This window comes from Balaenoptera acutorostrata, chromosome 2 (assembly GCF_949987535.1).
Source record: "Balaenoptera acutorostrata chromosome 2, mBalAcu1.1, whole genome shotgun sequence".
NCBI lineage: Eukaryota > Metazoa > Chordata > Mammalia > Artiodactyla > Balaenopteridae > Balaenoptera > Balaenoptera acutorostrata.
This window is the reverse complement of record NC_080065.1, coordinates 169,294,515-169,311,128: the sequence shown is the minus strand read 5'-3', so window position 1 is coordinate 169,311,128 and position 16,614 is coordinate 169,294,515. Positions and strand designations below refer to the sequence as shown.

The 16,614-nt window shown below is 48.9% G+C and overlaps 3 protein-coding genes and 1 pseudogene across 3 annotated transcripts; all 4 read right to left on the bottom strand.

Annotated features, from left to right (window-relative positions):
- Nucleotides 1-3,149: 3,149 nt before the first annotated feature.
- LOC130707211 (obscurin-like) lies at nucleotides 3,150-3,452 on the bottom strand (the record flags this gene model as incomplete). Its single annotated transcript, XM_057540429.1, has 1 exon — nucleotides 3,150-3,452. A coding segment is annotated over one exon (303 nt), but the record flags the coding sequence as incomplete, so codon positions are not given.
- Nucleotides 3,453-6,921: 3,469 nt separating this feature from the next.
- On the bottom strand, nucleotides 6,922-7,591 carry LOC130707210 (obscurin-like; annotated as a pseudogene).
- Nucleotides 7,592-10,852: 3,261 nt separating this feature from the next.
- On the bottom strand, nucleotides 10,853-11,299 carry LOC130707209 (obscurin-like; the record flags this gene model as incomplete). The annotated part of the gene is made up of 1 exon (XM_057540428.1): nucleotides 10,853-11,299. A coding segment is annotated over one exon (318 nt), but the record flags the coding sequence as incomplete, so codon positions are not given.
- A 3,535-nt stretch (nucleotides 11,300-14,834) lies between these two features.
- On the bottom strand, nucleotides 14,835-15,221 carry LOC130707208 (obscurin-like; the record flags this gene model as incomplete). Its single annotated transcript, XM_057540427.1, has 1 exon — nucleotides 14,835-15,221. A coding segment is annotated over one exon (318 nt), but the record flags the coding sequence as incomplete, so codon positions are not given.
- Between the last annotated feature and the right edge of the window lie 1,393 nt (nucleotides 15,222-16,614).

Below are 16,614 nucleotides of genomic sequence, written 5' to 3'. Positions count from 1 at the left end.
GGAGGGAGTGCTGGCACCTCCCCGGGGCTTTCTTTTCCCTTGTCTGAGGAATAAAGAAGCTGAGCACCTTTTCCCTTACAACTGGGGTCCCCATTGCTCTTTTGTTCTTCCTGGTGACACTATGCAAATTTTTGCCCACTCACCCATAGTAGGCTCTCTCTTCTCTCCATTCATCTCTAGGCACTCTTTATGCATTGAAAGACTACAGGAGGACAGATTGCTAGCTTTCAAGGTTATTCCCAACTGAGGGACTCGCACTTTCACTTTGTGATCGAGTCCTCCGATGAATCAAAGTTTTTACCTTCAAGAGTGTCACCAATGTCCATTTCAGCCCTTTCAGTTTGGAGCATTGGTGTTCCATTTAAGAAATCTTCCTTTACCTTCGGTCTTTAAAGAAACCACGGTATCGCCGGACTCTTTTTTTGCTTTGTACCTTTTAACACTGAGGTTTCTAACCCACCACGAGTGTACTTTTGTGTGTGGTGTGAATTGTCAGTACACTTTAATTTTTCCCTATGGGTAAGTGGTCCAGGCACTATTTATGAAGACAACATCCCTCCTCGACTTCTCGAAGAGACAGCACAGTAACAGATGAAATTGTGGCGGAGGGGAGGGGGCTGGGAGGGGGGCAGGAGGGGGGATTTGTCCGTGGTGGTGCAGGAAACCATTGCTGCAAGGAGCTCTTTCTGACCTCACTACTACGTTCCTCTGATGCGGTAAGTATAGCCACACTTGGATCCCCTTATCTTGAAAACTATATAGCCTCACGATAATTCTTGACAACGGCTCACAGGAAGTGCTCCCACCGTGCTTCTTCAAGCAAATAGCATATTGGCTGTACCTTGCCTTTGGAATCTGCCTGCTATTCTACCATCCGACCACCCAAAACACAAATTTCGTTCGATTTTCATTGTTAAGCAACATCTTTGATTTTTCTCCTCAGATTACTGTCCATCGATTGAAACCTCTGACTCTCTCTCAACAATGTGTAATAATTTCCCCACATAGTCTCATAGCAACTTTGATCAGACCTGGAATTAGAAACATGATACAATTGTGCCATTTTCACTCTTTCACAAAAGGTTCACTTTCCAAGCGTTTCTCGCCAGGACTTAGCTGTGGAAATGTCTTCTGCATGTTGATTCTCTTCCACCCTAGTCTTACTCAACAATCGTACACAGCCTAATAATTCATCCATCGGATTGCCTGAGTTGATAATCACATCATCAGCAAATTCTACCTTGAGTTTTTCTAAACCCTTTGCCAGGGATTTTATGCTCCTCCTCACTCCACTCAGTGGTGACAGTGGCCCACTGTACAGTATTCTCCCTCACTTCAAAGATTTCCGGGGACACGTTCAGTGGGATGCTGCTCTTGTTGTTGCTGTTGTTGTTGTTGGAGGAATTTTATTATAACGTGACAAAAAGAACACTGTTGTACACTATGATAAGAATTATGTGGCAGGAACTGGTGCTCAGTTTTATCACACTTTTTGCCTGGATTTCGGACGATCAAGTTGCATCTACCGTTTGATTCTCTACTCCTTCAGAGGGCCACATCCTTCTGCATTCAATCTCTTAATGCCAAGCTTTATATCTATTCACTTTGACAACCTTGAACACAACGTGCAATCCTGGACTATACGACTCTCATCACTGGTCTCCACCCCGTGGAGGCACGGCTGAATTCCTGTTGCTGACAGTTCATTTATGATTTTGGCTGTGACATTCGCAATACATACGTCTGGAATGTCAGTCATCCTTCCTGCCTTTCTTCTGCGATTCTGGTGTGCATCGCTGTTATGTTCTGAACTTAAAGAGAGTTATGGAGTGTACCACCTTTTTCTATCTCTAAGACCATCTCCACAAGCATGGAATAACACTTTTCCAGCATATTTTGTAGACTCTACCAGAGAACTACAAGGTAGTTCCTGGGAATATTTTTCATTACTGGTCCTACTGATTGACAAGTCATACAACTCTTTGAGTTTTCTATATCTTCTTCTGTCAGTTTTCATACAGTTGCCCAGGATTTCGTCACACTTCACAACTTTTCAAAGCTTTTATCTTAGAACACTCTCCAATATACTCCGAAAGCCACATTTTACAGAAATGCCCCGTGGGATCTGGGATATCTATACACACCCATGAATCATCCTATGCTCGCACGGTCTCAAACAGTTATGGGTTGGCACCTAGGAGTCAATGTGGAATGGGAGCCCACCCCTACTCAGCATGAAGGCTCTCTCCACAGAAGACGAGTAACCTGAGTTCTTAGACTGCCTTATGTTCCAGCCACGAGGCAGAGACACTCACTAACCTTTAGGAAAATGCAACGAAATAAAGACTGCTTTGCCAGTGAGAGTCTGCTGCTACTACATTAACTGCTCATTAGCAAAGCAGACTGACGGGGCAGAAGTGACTTTTCCCTTTCTGTTCCTAAATTCATCAATTTGATGCCACAGGGAATAGTGACCTGCAGCATCCAAACTGTTTGAAGACAAAGGCAAAATCCTATTGCCTTTAAGAAGATCACCCTAAATAGCACAGGTGACTCTATTCCAATCCTCCTTTCCTTCTCCCTTTGCAAGATCGTGACAACAAAACTTGGGCCTATCTTCTGCTACCTACAGGCAACCGGAGCTTACTTATCCAGGAAATTGAAGGAACAGCATCCCAGACACCTCCAATCTGATCATCCAAAGTTCACTGCTAAGAAAATTCCAAGCAGGCCTGTGTGGCCAATATCTCAACTAATCCGCAATCAATGACATTGAAACCCCATCTGGCAAACTGAGACCCGGCAGGAGCCATGTGGTAGATGTCAGGAAAGACGTACCATGGGAGGAAAGTCACATATCCCCAGGCCTACCTCAGACCCCACGCATCAGGGAGAGCCAGGGTCCCGACACCAGGAACAACAGGAAGGCTCTGGGCAGGTGCTAAGACACTGTGACTGAGCCTTACCACATGGAAACAGCTGGACACAAATGGCCCCTCTTCCTTCCACGCCCACCCTCTCCATCCTACCACCCCCAGGCAAAAATGGCTATAAACGTGGGACGTGGAAGACTGGGAGGCTACAGGAGAGTGAACACCAGTCTGTGGAGGCCGCAAGACAGTCCCCTCGTCACCTCCAAATAGGCTAGCTTAGTATCCTCCTCCAGGACTGACCGTGACATCCAGGTGGAAGGAGACACTCTGGCCCCCGGCCTCGCAGCTGTACTCCCCGGCGTCTGCCTTGCCCGCCTGCTGCACCACCAGCCGCCGCCCTCGGCCCGAGGCCTCCACACGCACTTTCGAGCTCGAACTCAGCTTCTTTCCGTCCTTGTACCACGTCACCTCCGTCTGGGCCTGGGCCACCTCGCAGCTCAGTGTGGCACTGGCCCCCGCCACGGCCTGCACTTCACTGCGTGCCGGCTGCTCCTTGGCAAACACCACCTTGGGCTCTGGGGACAGGGAGGGATACACGGGTCAAGGACACCATCTCAGTCAGGAAGGCAGCCCCGGGCAAAGGAGACCTGAGTGGGGAGCAGAGGGCCAGGCGGGTGCGAAGGGTGCGGAGGTGAGGCGGGGGCCAAGCTGGAAATTTCTCCAGGCTCTGCACCAGGCGTGTGCCCTGCAGACGTCCCCCTGCCTTTCTCAGCGACAAGTCACACAAGTGATGCATTCTCACCCGGGTCCGGGTCCGTGTGAGCTGGTCCGGGAGGTGGGGGGGTTGGGGGAGGGTGCGCTTTTGGAAGAGACTTCTCCCCTGCTCGTGGCATCTGCAGGGTCCCACCCTCGTGTTCCCAAACCTTCCCACGTGGGGCCACAGTCTTCTCCATACGCCTAAGCAGGGAACTTTGCACCTGCAGTCCAGGCAAATCACTGAGGCTCGGCGCCCTGGCCTACACTTAGGATGGTCACCTTGTGACAAGCTGGAGGGAGTGCTGGCACCTCCCCGGGGCTTTCTTTTCCCTTGTCTGAGGAATAAAGAAGCTGAGCACCTTTTCCCTTACAACTGGGGTCCCCATTGCTCTTTTGTTCTTCCTGGTGACACTATGCAAATTTTTGCCCACTCACCCATAGTAGGCTCTCTCTTCTCTCCATTCATCTCTAGGCACTCTTTATGCATTGAAAGACTACAGGAGGACAGATTGCTAGCTTTCAAGGTTATTCCCAACTGAGGGACTCGCACTTTCACTTTGTGATCGAGTCCTCCGATGAATCAAAGTTTTTACCTTCAAGAGTGTCACCAATGTCCATTTCAGCCCTTTCAGTTTGGAGCATTGGTGTTCCATTTAAGAAATCTTCCTTTACCTTCGGTCTTTAAAGAAACCACGGTATCGCCGGACTCTTTTTTTGCTTTGTACCTTTTAACACTGAGGTTTCTAACCCACCACGAGTGTACTTTTGTGTGTGGTGTGAATTGTCAGTACACTTTAATTTTTCCCTATGGGTAAGTGGTCCAGGCACTATTTATGAAGACAACATCCCTCCTCGACTTCTCGAAGAGACAGCACAGTAACAGATGAAATTGTGGCGGAGGGGAGGGGGCTGGGAGGGGGGCAGGAGGGGGGATTTGTCCGTGGTGGTGCAGGAAACCATTGCTGCAAGGAGCTCTTTCTGACCTCACTACTACGTTCCTCTGATGCGGTAAGTATAGCCACACTTGGATCCCCTTATCTTGAAAACTATATAGCCTCACGATAATTCTTGACAACGGCTCACAGGAAGTGCTCCCACCGTGCTTCTTCAAGCAAATAGCATATTGGCTGTACCTTGCCTTTGGAATCTGCCTGCTATTCTACCATCCGACCACCCAAAACACAAATTTCGTTCGATTTTCATTGTTAAGCAACATCTTTGATTTTTCTCCTCAGATTACTGTCCATCGATTGAAACCTCTGACTCTCTCTCAACAATGTGTAATAATTTCCCCACATAGTCTCATAGCAACTTTGATCAGACCTGGAATTAGAAACATGATACAATTGTGCCATTTTCACTCTTTCACAAAAGGTTCACTTTCCAAGCGTTTCTCGCCAGGACTTAGCTGTGGAAATGTCTTCTGCATGTTGATTCTCTTCCACCCTAGTCTTACTCAACAATCGTACACAGCCTAATAATTCATCCATCGGATTGCCTGAGTTGATAATCACATCATCAGCAAATTCTACCTTGAGTTTTTCTAAACCCTTTGCCAGGGATTTTATGCTCCTCCTCACTCCACTCAGTGGTGACAGTGGCCCACTGTACAGTATTCTCCCTCACTTCAAAGATTTCCGGGGACACGTTCAGTGGGATGCTGCTCTTGTTGTTGCTGTTGTTGTTGTTGGAGGAATTTTATTATAACGTGACAAAAAGAACACTGTTGTACACTATGATAAGAATTATGTGGCAGGAACTGGTGCTCAGTTTTATCACACTTTTTGCCTGGATTTCGGACGATCAAGTTGCATCTACCGTTTGATTCTCTACTCCTTCAGAGGGCCACATCCTTCTGCATTCAATCTCTTAATGCCAAGCTTTATATCTATTCACTTTGACAACCTTGAACACAACGTGCAATCCTGGACTATACGACTCTCATCACTGGTCTCCACCCCGTGGAGGCACGGCTGAATTCCTGTTGCTGACATTTCATTCATGATTTTGGCTGTGACATTCGCAATACATACGTCTGGAATGTCAGTCATCCTTCCTGCCTTTCTTCTGCGATTCTGGTGTGCATCGCTGTTATGTTCTGAACTTAAAGAGAGTTATGGAGTGTACCACCTTTTTCTATCTCTAAGACCATCTCCACAAGCATGGAATAACACTTTTCCAGCATATTTTGTAGACTCTACCAGAGAACTACAAGGTAGTTCCTGGGAATATTTTTCATTACTGGTCCTACTGATTGACAAGTCATACAACTCTTTGAGTTTTCTATATCTTCTTCTGTCAGTTTTCATACAGTTGCCCAGGATTTCGTCACACTTCACAACTTTTCAAAGCTTTTATCTTAGAACACTCTCCAATATACTCCGAAAGCCACATTTTACAGAAATGCCCCGTGGGATCTGGGATATCTATACACACCCATGAATCATCCTATGCTCGCACGGTCTCAAACAGTTATGGGTTGGCACCTAGGAGTCAATGTGGAATGGGAGCCCACCCCTACTCAGCATGAAGGCTCTCTCCACAGAAGACGAGTAACCTGAGTTCTTAGACTGCCTTATGTTCCAGCCACGAGGCAGAGACACTCACTAACCTTTAGGAAAATGCAACGAAATAAAGACTGCTTTGCCAGTGAGAGTCTGCTGCTACTACATTAACTGCTCATTAGCAAAGCAGACTGACGGGGCAGAAGTGACTTTTCCCTTTCTGTTCCTAAATTCATCAATTTGATGCCACAGGGAATAGTGACCTGCAGCATCCAAACTGTTTGAAGACAAAGGCAAAATCCTATTGCCTTTAAGAAGATCACCCTAAATAGCACAGGTGACTCTATTCCAATCCTCCTTTCCTTCTCCCTTTGCAAGATCGTGACAACAAAACTTGGGCCTATCTTCTGCTACCTACAGGCAACCGGAGCTTACTTATCCAGGAAATTGAAGGAACAGCATCCCAGACACCTCCAATCTGATCATCCAAAGTTCACTGCTAAGAAAATTCCAAGCAGGCCTGCGTGGCCAATATCTCAACTAATCCGCAATCAATGACATTGAAACCCCATCTGGCAAACTGAGACCCGGCAGGAGCCATGTGGTAGATGTCAGGAAAGACGTACCATGGGAGGAAAGTCACATATCCCCAGGCCTACCTCAGACCCCACGCATCAGGGAGAGCCAGGGTCCCGACACCAGGAACAACAGGAAGGCTCTGGGCAGGTGCTAAGACACTGTGACTGAGCCTTACCACATGGAAACAGCTGGACACAAATGGCCCCTCTTCCTTCCACGCCCACCCTCTCCATCCTACCACCCCCAGGCAAAAATGGCTATAAACGTGGGACGTGGAAGACTGGGAGGCTACAGGAGAGTGAACACCAGTCTGTGGAGGCCGCAAGACAGTCCCCTCGTCACCTCCAAATAGGCTAGCTTAGTATCCTCCTCCAGGACTGACCTGTGACATCCAGGTGGAAGGAGACACTCTGGCCCCCGGCCTCGCAGCTGTACTCCCCGGCGTCTGCCTTGCCCGCCTGCTGCACCACCAGCCGCCGCCCTCGGCCCGAGGCCTCCACACGCACTTTCGAGCTCGAACTCAGCTTCTTTCCGTCCTTGTACCACGTCACCTCCGTCTGGGTCTGGGCCACCTCGCAGCTCAGCGTGGCACTGGCCCCCGCCACGGCCTGCACTTCACTGCGTGCCGGCTGCTCCTTGGCAAACACCACCTTGGGCTCTGGGGACAGGGAGGGATACACGGGTCAAGGACACCATCTCAGTCAGGAAGGCAGCCCTGGGCAAAGGAGACCTGAGTGGGGAGCAGAGGGCCAGGCGGGTGCGAAGGGTGCGGAGGTGAGGCGGGGGCCAAGCTGGAAATTTCTCCAGGCTCTGCACCAGGCGTGTGCCCTGCAGACGTCCCCCTGCCTTTCTCAGCGACAAGTCACACAAGTGATGCATTCTCACCCGGGTCCGTGTGAGCTGGTCCGGGAGGTGGGGGGGTTGGGGGAGGGTGCACTTTTGGAAGAGACTTCTCCCCTGCTCGTGGCATCTGCAGGGTCCCACCCTCGTGTTCCCAAACCTTCCCACGTGGGGCCACAGTCTTCTCCATACGCCTAAGCAGGGAACTTTGCACCTGCAGTCCAGGCAAATCACTGAGGCTCGGCGCCCTGGCCTACACTTAGGATGGTCACCTTGTGACAAGCTGGAGGGAGTGCTGGCACCTCCCCGTGGCTTTCTTTTCCCTTGTCTGAGGAATAAAGAAGCTGAGCACCTTTTCCCTTACAACTGGGGTCCCCATTGCTCTTTTGTTCTTCCTGGTGACACTATGCAAATTTTTGCCCACTCACCCATAGTAGGCTCTCTCTTCTCTCCATTCATCTCTAGGCACTCTTTATGCATTGAAAGACTACAGAAGGACAGATTGCTAGCTTTCAAGGTTATTCCCAACTGAGGGACTCGCACTTTCACTTTGTGATCGAGTCCTCCGATGAATCAAAGTTTTTACCTTCAAGAGTGTCACCAATGTCCATTTCAGCCCTTTCAGTTTGGAGCATTGGTGTTCCATTTAAGAAATCTTCCTTTACCTTCGGTCTTTAAAGAAACCACGGTATCGCCGGACTCTTTTTTTGCTTTGTACCTTTTAACACTGAGGTTTCTAACCCACCACGAGTGTACTTTTGTGTGTGGTGTGAATTGTCAGTACACTTTAATTTTTCCCTATGGGTAAGTGGTCCAGGCACTATTTATGAAGACAACATCCCTCCTCGACTTCTCGAAGAGACAGCACAGTAACAGATGAAATTGTGGCGGAGGGGAGGGGGCTGGGAGGGGGGCAGGAGGGGGGATTTGTCCGTGGTGGTGCAGGAAACCATTGCTGCAAGGAGCTCTTTCTGACCTCACTACTACGTTCCTCTGATGCGGTAAGTATAGCCACACTTGGATCCCCTTATCTTGAAAACTATATAGCCTCACGATAATTCTTGACAACGGCTCACAGGAAGTGCTCCCACCGTGCTTCTTCAAGCAAATAGCATATTGGCTGTACCTTGCCTTTGGAATCTGCCTGCTATTCTACCATCCGACCACCCAAAACACAAATTTCGTTCGATTTTCATTGTTAAGCAACATCTTTGATTTTTCTCCTCAGATTACTGTCCATCGATTGAAACCTCTGACTCTCTCTCAACAATGTGTAATAATTTCCCCACATAGTCTCATAGCAACTTTGATCAGACCTGGAATTAGAAACATGATACAATTGTGCCATTTTCACTCTTTCACAAAAGGTTCACTTTCCAAGCGTTTCTCGCCAGGACTTAGCTGTGGAAATGTCTTCTGCATGTTGATTCTCTTCCACCCTAGTCTTACTCAACAATCGTACACAGCCTAATAATTCATCCATCGGATTGCCTGAGTTGATAATCACATCATCAGCAAATTCTACCTTGAGTTTTTCTAAACCCTTTGCCAGGGATTTTATGCTCCTCCTCACTCCACTCAGTGGTGACAGTGGCCCACTGTACAGTATTCTCCCTCACTTCAAAGATTTCCGGGGACACGTTCAGTGGGATGCTGCTCTTGTTGTTGCTGTTGTTGTTGTTGGAGGAATTTTATTATAACGTGACAAAAAGAACACTTTTGTACACTATGATAAGAATTATGTGGCAGGAACTGGTGCTCAGTTTTATCACACTTTTTGCCTGGGTTTCGGACGATCAAGTTGCATCTACCGTTTGATTCTCTACTCGTTCAGAGGGCCACATCCTTCTGCATTCAATCTCTTAATGCCAAGCTTTATATCTATTCACTTTGACAACCTTGGACACAACGTGCAATCCTGGACTATACGACTCTCATCACTGGTCTCCACCCCGTGGAGGCACGGCTGAATTCCTGTTGCTGACATTTCATTTATGATTTTGGCTGTGACATTCGCAATACATACGTCTGGAATGTCAGTCATCCTTCCTGCCTTTCTTCTGCGATTCTGGTGTGCATCGCTGTTATGTTCTGAACTTAAGGAGAGTTATGGAGTGTACCACCTTTTTCTATCTCTAAGACCATCTCCACAAGCATGGAATAACACTTTTCCAGCATATTTTGTAGACTCTACCAGAGAACTACAAGGTAGTTCCTGGGAATATTTTTCATTACTGGTCCTACTGATTGACAAGTCATACAACTCTTTGAGTTTTCTATATCTTCTTCTGTCAGTTTTCATACAGTTGCCCAGGATTTCGTCAAACTTCACAACTGTTCAAAGCTTTTATCTTAGAACACTCTCCAATATACTCCGAAAGCCACATTTTACAGAAATGCCCCGTGGGATCTGGGATATCTATACACACCCATGAATCATCCTATGCTCGCACGGTCTCAAACAGTTATGGGTTGGCACCTAGGAGTCAATGTGGAATGGGAGCCCACCCCTACTCAGCATGAAGGCTCTCTCCACAGAAGACGAGTAACCTGAGTTCTTAGACTGCCTTATGTTCCAGCCACGAGGCAGAGACACTCACTAACCTTTAGGAAAATGCAACGAAATAAAGACTGCTTTGCCAGTGAGAGTCTGCTGCTACTACATTAACTGCTCATTAGCAAAGCAGACTGACGGGGCAGAAGTGACTTTTCCCTTTCTGTTCCTAAATTCATCAATTTGATGCCACAGGGAATAGTGACCTGCAGCATCCAAACTGTTTGAAGACAAAGGCAAAATCCTATTGCCTTTAAGAAGATCACCCTAAATAGCACAGGTGACTCTATTCCAATCCTCCTTTCCTTCTCCCTTTGCAAGATCGTGACAACAAAACTTGGGCCTATCTTCTGCTACCTACAGGCAACCGGAGCTTACTTATCCAGGAAATTGAAGGAACAGCATCCCAGACACCTCCAATCTGATCATCCAAAGTTCACTGCTAAGAAAATTCCAAGCAGGCCTGTGTGGCCAATATCTCAACTAATCCGCAATCAATGACATTGAAACCCCATCTGGCAAACTGAGACCCGGCAGGAGCCATGTGGTAGATGTCAGGAAAGACGTACCATGGGAGGAAAGTCACATATCCCCAGGCCTACCTCAGACCCCACGCATCAGGGAGAGCCAGGGTCCCGACACCAGGAACAACAGGAAGGCTCTGGGCAGGTGCTAAGACACTGTGACTGAGCCTTACCACATGGAAACAGCTGGACACAAATGGCCCCTCTTCCTTCCACGCCCACCCTCTCCATCCTACCACCCCCAGGCAAAAATGGCTATAAACGTGGGACGTGGAAGACTGGGAGGCTACAGGAGAGTGAACACCAGTCTGTGGAGGCCGCAAGACAGTCCCCTCGTCACCTCCAAATAGGCTAGCTTAGTATCCTCCTCCAGGACTGACCTGTGACATCCAGGTGGAAGGAGACACTCTGGCCCCCGGCCTCGCAGCTGTACTCCCCGGCGTCTGCCTTGCCCGCCTGCTGCACCACCAGCCGCCGCCCTCGGCCCGAGGCCTCCACACGCACTTTCGAGCTCGAACTCAGCTTCTTTCCGTCCTTGTACCACGTCACCTCCGTCTGGGCCTGGGCCACCTCGCAGCTCAGCGTGGCACTGGCCCCCGCCACGGCCTGCACTTCACTGCGTGCCGGCTGCTCCTTGGCAAACACCACCTTGGGCTCTGGGGACAGGGAGGGATACACGGGTCAAGGACACCATCTCAGTCAGGAAGGCAGCCCCGGGCAAAGGAGACCTGAGTGGGGAGCAGAGGGCCAGGCGGGTGCGAAGGGTGCGGAGGTGAGGCGGGGGCCAAGCTGGAAATTTCTCCAGGCTCTGCACCAGGCGTGTGCCCTGCAGACGTCCCCCTGCCTTTCTCAGCGACAAGTCACACAAGTGATGCATTCTCACCCGGGTCCGGGTCCGTGTGAGCTGGTCCGGGAGGTGGGGGGGTTGGGGGAGGGTGCGCTTTTGGAAGAGACTTCTCCCCTGCTCGTGGCATCTGCAGGGTCCCACCCTCGTGTTCCCAAACCTTCCCACGTGGGGCCACAGTCTTCTCCATACGCCTAAGCAGGGAACTTTGCACCTGCAGTCCAGGCAAATCACTGAGGCTCGGCGCCCTGGCCTACACTTAGGATGGTCACCTTGTGACAAGCTGGAGGGAGTGCTGGCACCTCCCCATGGCTTTCTTTTCCCTTGTCTGAGGAATAAAGAAGCTGAGCACCTTTTCCCTTACAACTGGGGTCCCCATTGCTCTTTTGTTCTTCCTGGTGACACTATGCAAATTTTTGCCCACTCACCCATAGTAGGCTCTCTCTTCTCTCCATTCATCTCTAGGCACTCTTTATGCATTGAAAGACTACAGAAGGACAGATTGCTAGCTTTCAAGGTTATTCCCAACTGAGGGACTCGCACTTTCACTTTGTGATCGAGTCCTCCGATGAATCAAAGTTTTTACCTTCAAGAGTGTCACCAATGTCCATTTCAGCCCTTTCAGTTTGGAGCATTGGTGTTCCATTTAAGAAATCTTCCTTTACCTTCGGTCTTTAAAGAAACCACGGTATCGCCGGACTCTTTTTTTGGTTTGTACCTTTTAACACTGAGGTTTCTAACCCACCACGAGTGTACTTTTGTGTGTGGTGTGAATTGTCAGTACACTTTAATTTTTCCCTATGGGTAAGTGGTCCAGGCACTACTTATGAAGACAACATCCCTCCTCGACTTCTCGAAGAGACAGCACAGTAACAGATGAAATTGTGGCGGAGGGGAGGGGGCTGGGAGGGGGGCAGGAGGGGGGATTTGTCCGTGGTGGTGCAGGAAACCATTGCTGCAAGGAGCTCTTTCTGACCTCACTACTACGTTCCTCTGATGCGGTAAGTATAGCCACACTTGGATCCCCTTATCTTGAAAACTATATAGCCTCACGATAATTCTTGACAACGGCTCACAGGAAGTGCTCCCACCGTGCTTCTTCAAGCAAATAGCATATTGGCTGTACCTTGCCTTTGGAATCTGCCTGCTATTCTACCATCCGACCACCCAAAACACAAATTTCGTTCGATTTTCATTGTTAATCAACATCTTTGATTTTTCTCCTCAGATTTCTGTCCATCGATTGAAACCTCTGACTCTCTCTCAACAATGTGTAATAATTTCCCCACATAGTCTCATAGCAACTTTGATCAGACCTGGAATTAGAAACATGATACAATTGTGCCATTTTCACTCTTTCACAAAAGGTTCACTTTCCAAGCGTTTCTCGCCAGGACTTAGCTGTGGAAATGTCTTCTGCATGTTGATTCTCTTCCACCCTAGTCTTACTCAACAATCGTACACAGCCTAATAATTCATCCATCGGATTGCCTGAGTTGATAATCACATCATCAGCAAATTCTACCTTGAGTTTTTCTAAACCCTTTGCCAGGGATTTTATGCTCCTCCTCACTCCACTCAGTGGTGACAGTGGCCCACTGTACAGTATTCTCCCTCACTTCAAAGATTTCCGGGGACACGTTCAGTGGGATGCTGCTCTTGTTGTTGCTGTTGTTGTTGTTGGAGGAATTTTATTATAACATGACAAAAAGAACACTTTTGTACACTATGATAAGAATTATGTGGCAGGAACTGGTGCTCAGTTTTATCACACTTTTTGCCTGGATTTCGGACGATCAAGTTGCATCTACCGTTTGATTCTCTACTCGTTCAGAGGGCCACATCCTTCTGCATTCAATCTCTTAATGCCAAGCTTTATATCTATTCACTTTGACAACCTTGAACACAACGTGCAATCCTGGACTATACGACTCTCATCACTGGTCTCCACCCCGTGGAGTCACGGCTGAATTCCTGTTGCTGACATTTCATTTATGATTTTGGCTGTGACATTCGCAATACATACGTCTGGAATGTCAGTCATCCTTCCTGCCTTTCTTCTGCGATTCTGGTGTGCATCGCTGTTATGTTCTGAACTTAAAGAGAGTTATGGAGTGTACCACCTTTTTCTATCTCTAAGACCATCTCCACAAGCATGGAATAACACTTTTCCAGCATATTTTGTAGACTCTACCAGAGAACTACAAGGTAGTTCCTGGGAATATTTTTCATTACTGGTCCTACTGATTGACAAGTCATACAACTCTTTGAGTTTTCTATATCTTCTTCTGTCAGTTTTCATACAGTTGCCCAGGATTTCGTCAAACTTCACAACTGTTCAAAGCTTTTATCTTAGAACACTCTCCAATATACTCCGAAAGCCACATTTTACAGAAATGCCCCGTGGGATCTGGGATATCTATACACACCCATGAATCATCCTATGCTCGCACGGTCTCAAACAGTTATGGGTTGGCACCTAGGAGTCAATGTGGAATGGGAGCCCACCCCTACTCAGCATGAAGGCTCTCTCCACAGAAGATGAGTAACCTGAGTTCTTAGACTGCCTTATGTTCCAGCCACGAGGCAGAGACACTCACTAACCTTTAGGAAAATGCAACGAAATAAAGACTGCTTTGCCAGTGAGAGTCTGCTGCTACTACATTAACTGCTCATTAGCAAAGCAGACTGACGGGGCAGAAGTGACTTTTCCCTTTCTGTTCCTAAATTCATCAATTTGATGCCACAGGGAATAGTGACCTGCAGCATCCAAACTGTTTGAAGACAAAGGCAAAATCCTATTGCCTTTAAGAAGATCACCCTAAATAGCACAGGTGACTCTATTCCAATCCTCCTTTCCTTCTCCCTTTGCAAGATCGTGACAACAAAACTTGGGCCTATCTTCTGCTACCTACAGGCAACCGGAGCTTACTTATCCAGGAAATTGAAGGAACAGCATCCCAGACACCTCCAATCTGATCATCCAAAGTTCACTGCTAAGAAAATTCCAAGCAGGCCTGTGTGGCCAATATCTCAACTAATCCGCAATCAATGACATTGAAACCCCATCTGGCAAACTGAGACCCGGCAGGAGCCATGTGGTAGATGTCAGGAAAGACGTACCATGGGAGGAAAGTCACATATCCCCAGGCCTACCTCAGACCCCATGCATCAGGGAGAGCCAGGGTCCCGACACCAGGAACAACAGGAAGGCTCTGGGCAGGTGCTAAGACACTGTGACTGAGCCTCACCACATGGAAACAGCTGGACACAAATGGCCCCTCTTCCTTCCACGCCCACCCTCTCCATCCTACCACCCCCAGGCAAAAATGGCTATAAACGTGGGACGTGGAAGACTGGGAGGCTACAGGAGAGTGAACACCAGTCTGTGGAGGCCGCAAGACAGTCCCCTCGTCACCTCCAAATAGGCTAGCTTAGTATCCTCCTCCAGGACTGACCTGTGACATCCAGGTGGAAGGAGACACTCTGGCCCCCGGCCTCGCAGCTGTACTCCCCGGCGTCTGCCTTGCCCGCCTGCTGCACCACCAGCCGCCGCCCTCGGCCCGAGGCCTCCACACGCACTTTCGAGCTCGAACTCAGCTTCTTTCCGTCCTTGTACCACGTCACCTCCGTCTGGGCCTGGGCCACCTCGCAGCTCAGCGTGGCACTGGCCCCCGCCACGGCCTGCACTTCACTGCGTGCCGGCTGCTCCTTGGCAAACACCACCTTGGGCTCTGGGGACAGGGAGGGATACACGGGTCAAGGACACCATCTCAGTCAGGAAGGCAGCCCCGGGCAAAGGAGACCTGAGTGGGGAGCAGAGGGCCAGGCGGGTGCGAAGGGTGCGGAGGTGAGGCGGGGGCCAAGCTGGAAATTTCTCCAGGCTCTGCACCAGGCGTGTGCCCTGCAGACGTCCCCCTGCCTTTCTCAGCGACAAGTCACACAAGTGATGCATTCTCACCCGGGTCCGGGTCCGTGTGAGCTGGTCCGGGAGGTGGGGGGGTTGGGGGAGGGTGCGCTTTTGGAAGAGATTTCTCCCCTGCTCGTGGCATCTGCAGGGTCCCACCCTCGTGTTCCCAAACCTTCCCACGTGGGGCCACAGTCTTCTCCATACGCCTAAGCAGGGAACTTTGCACCTGCAGTCCAGGCAAATCACTGAGGCTCGGCGCCCTGGCCTACACTTAGGATGGTCACCTTGTGACAAGCTGGAGGGAGTGCTGGCACCTCCCCGTGGCTTTCTTTTCCCTTGTCTGAGGAATAAAGAAGCTGAGCACCTTTTCCCTTACAACTGGGGTCCCCATTGCTCTTTTGTTCTTCCTGGTGACACTATGCAAATTTTTGCCCACTCACCCATAGTAGGCTCTCTCTTCTCTCCATTCATCTCTAGGCACTCTTTATGCATTGAAAGACTACAGAAGGACAGATTGCTAGCTTTCAAGGTTATTCCCAACTGAGGGACTCGCACTTTCACTTTGTGATCGAGTCCTCCGATGAATCAAAGTTTTTACCTTCAAGAGTGTCACCAATGTCCATTTCAGCCCTTTCAGTTTGGAGCATTGGTGTTCCATTTAAGAAATCTTCCTTTACCTTCGGTCTTTAAAGAAACCACGGTATCGCCGGACTCTTTTTTTGCTTTGTACCTTTTAACACTGAGGTTTCTAACCCACCACGAGTGTACTTTTGTGTGTGGTGTGAATTGTCAGTACACTTTAATTTTTCCCTATGGGTAAGTGGTCCAGGCACTATTTATGAAGACAACATCCCTCCTCGACTTCTCGAAGAGACAGCACAGTAACAGATGAAATTGTGGCGGAGGGGAGGGGGCTGGGAGGGGGGCAGGAGGGGGCATTTGTCCGGGGTGGTGCAGGAAACCATTGCTGCAAGGAGCTCTTTCTGACCTCACTACTACGTTCCTCTGATGCGGTAAGTATAGCCACACTTGGATCCCCTTATCTTGAAAACTATATAGCCTCACGATAATTCTTGACAACGGCTCACAGGAAGTGCTCCCACCGTGCTTCTTCAAGCAAATAGCATATTGGCTGTACCTTGCCTTTGGAATCTGCCTGCTATTCTACCATCCGACCACCCAAAACACAAATTTCGTTCGATTTTCATTGTTAATCAACATCTTTGATTT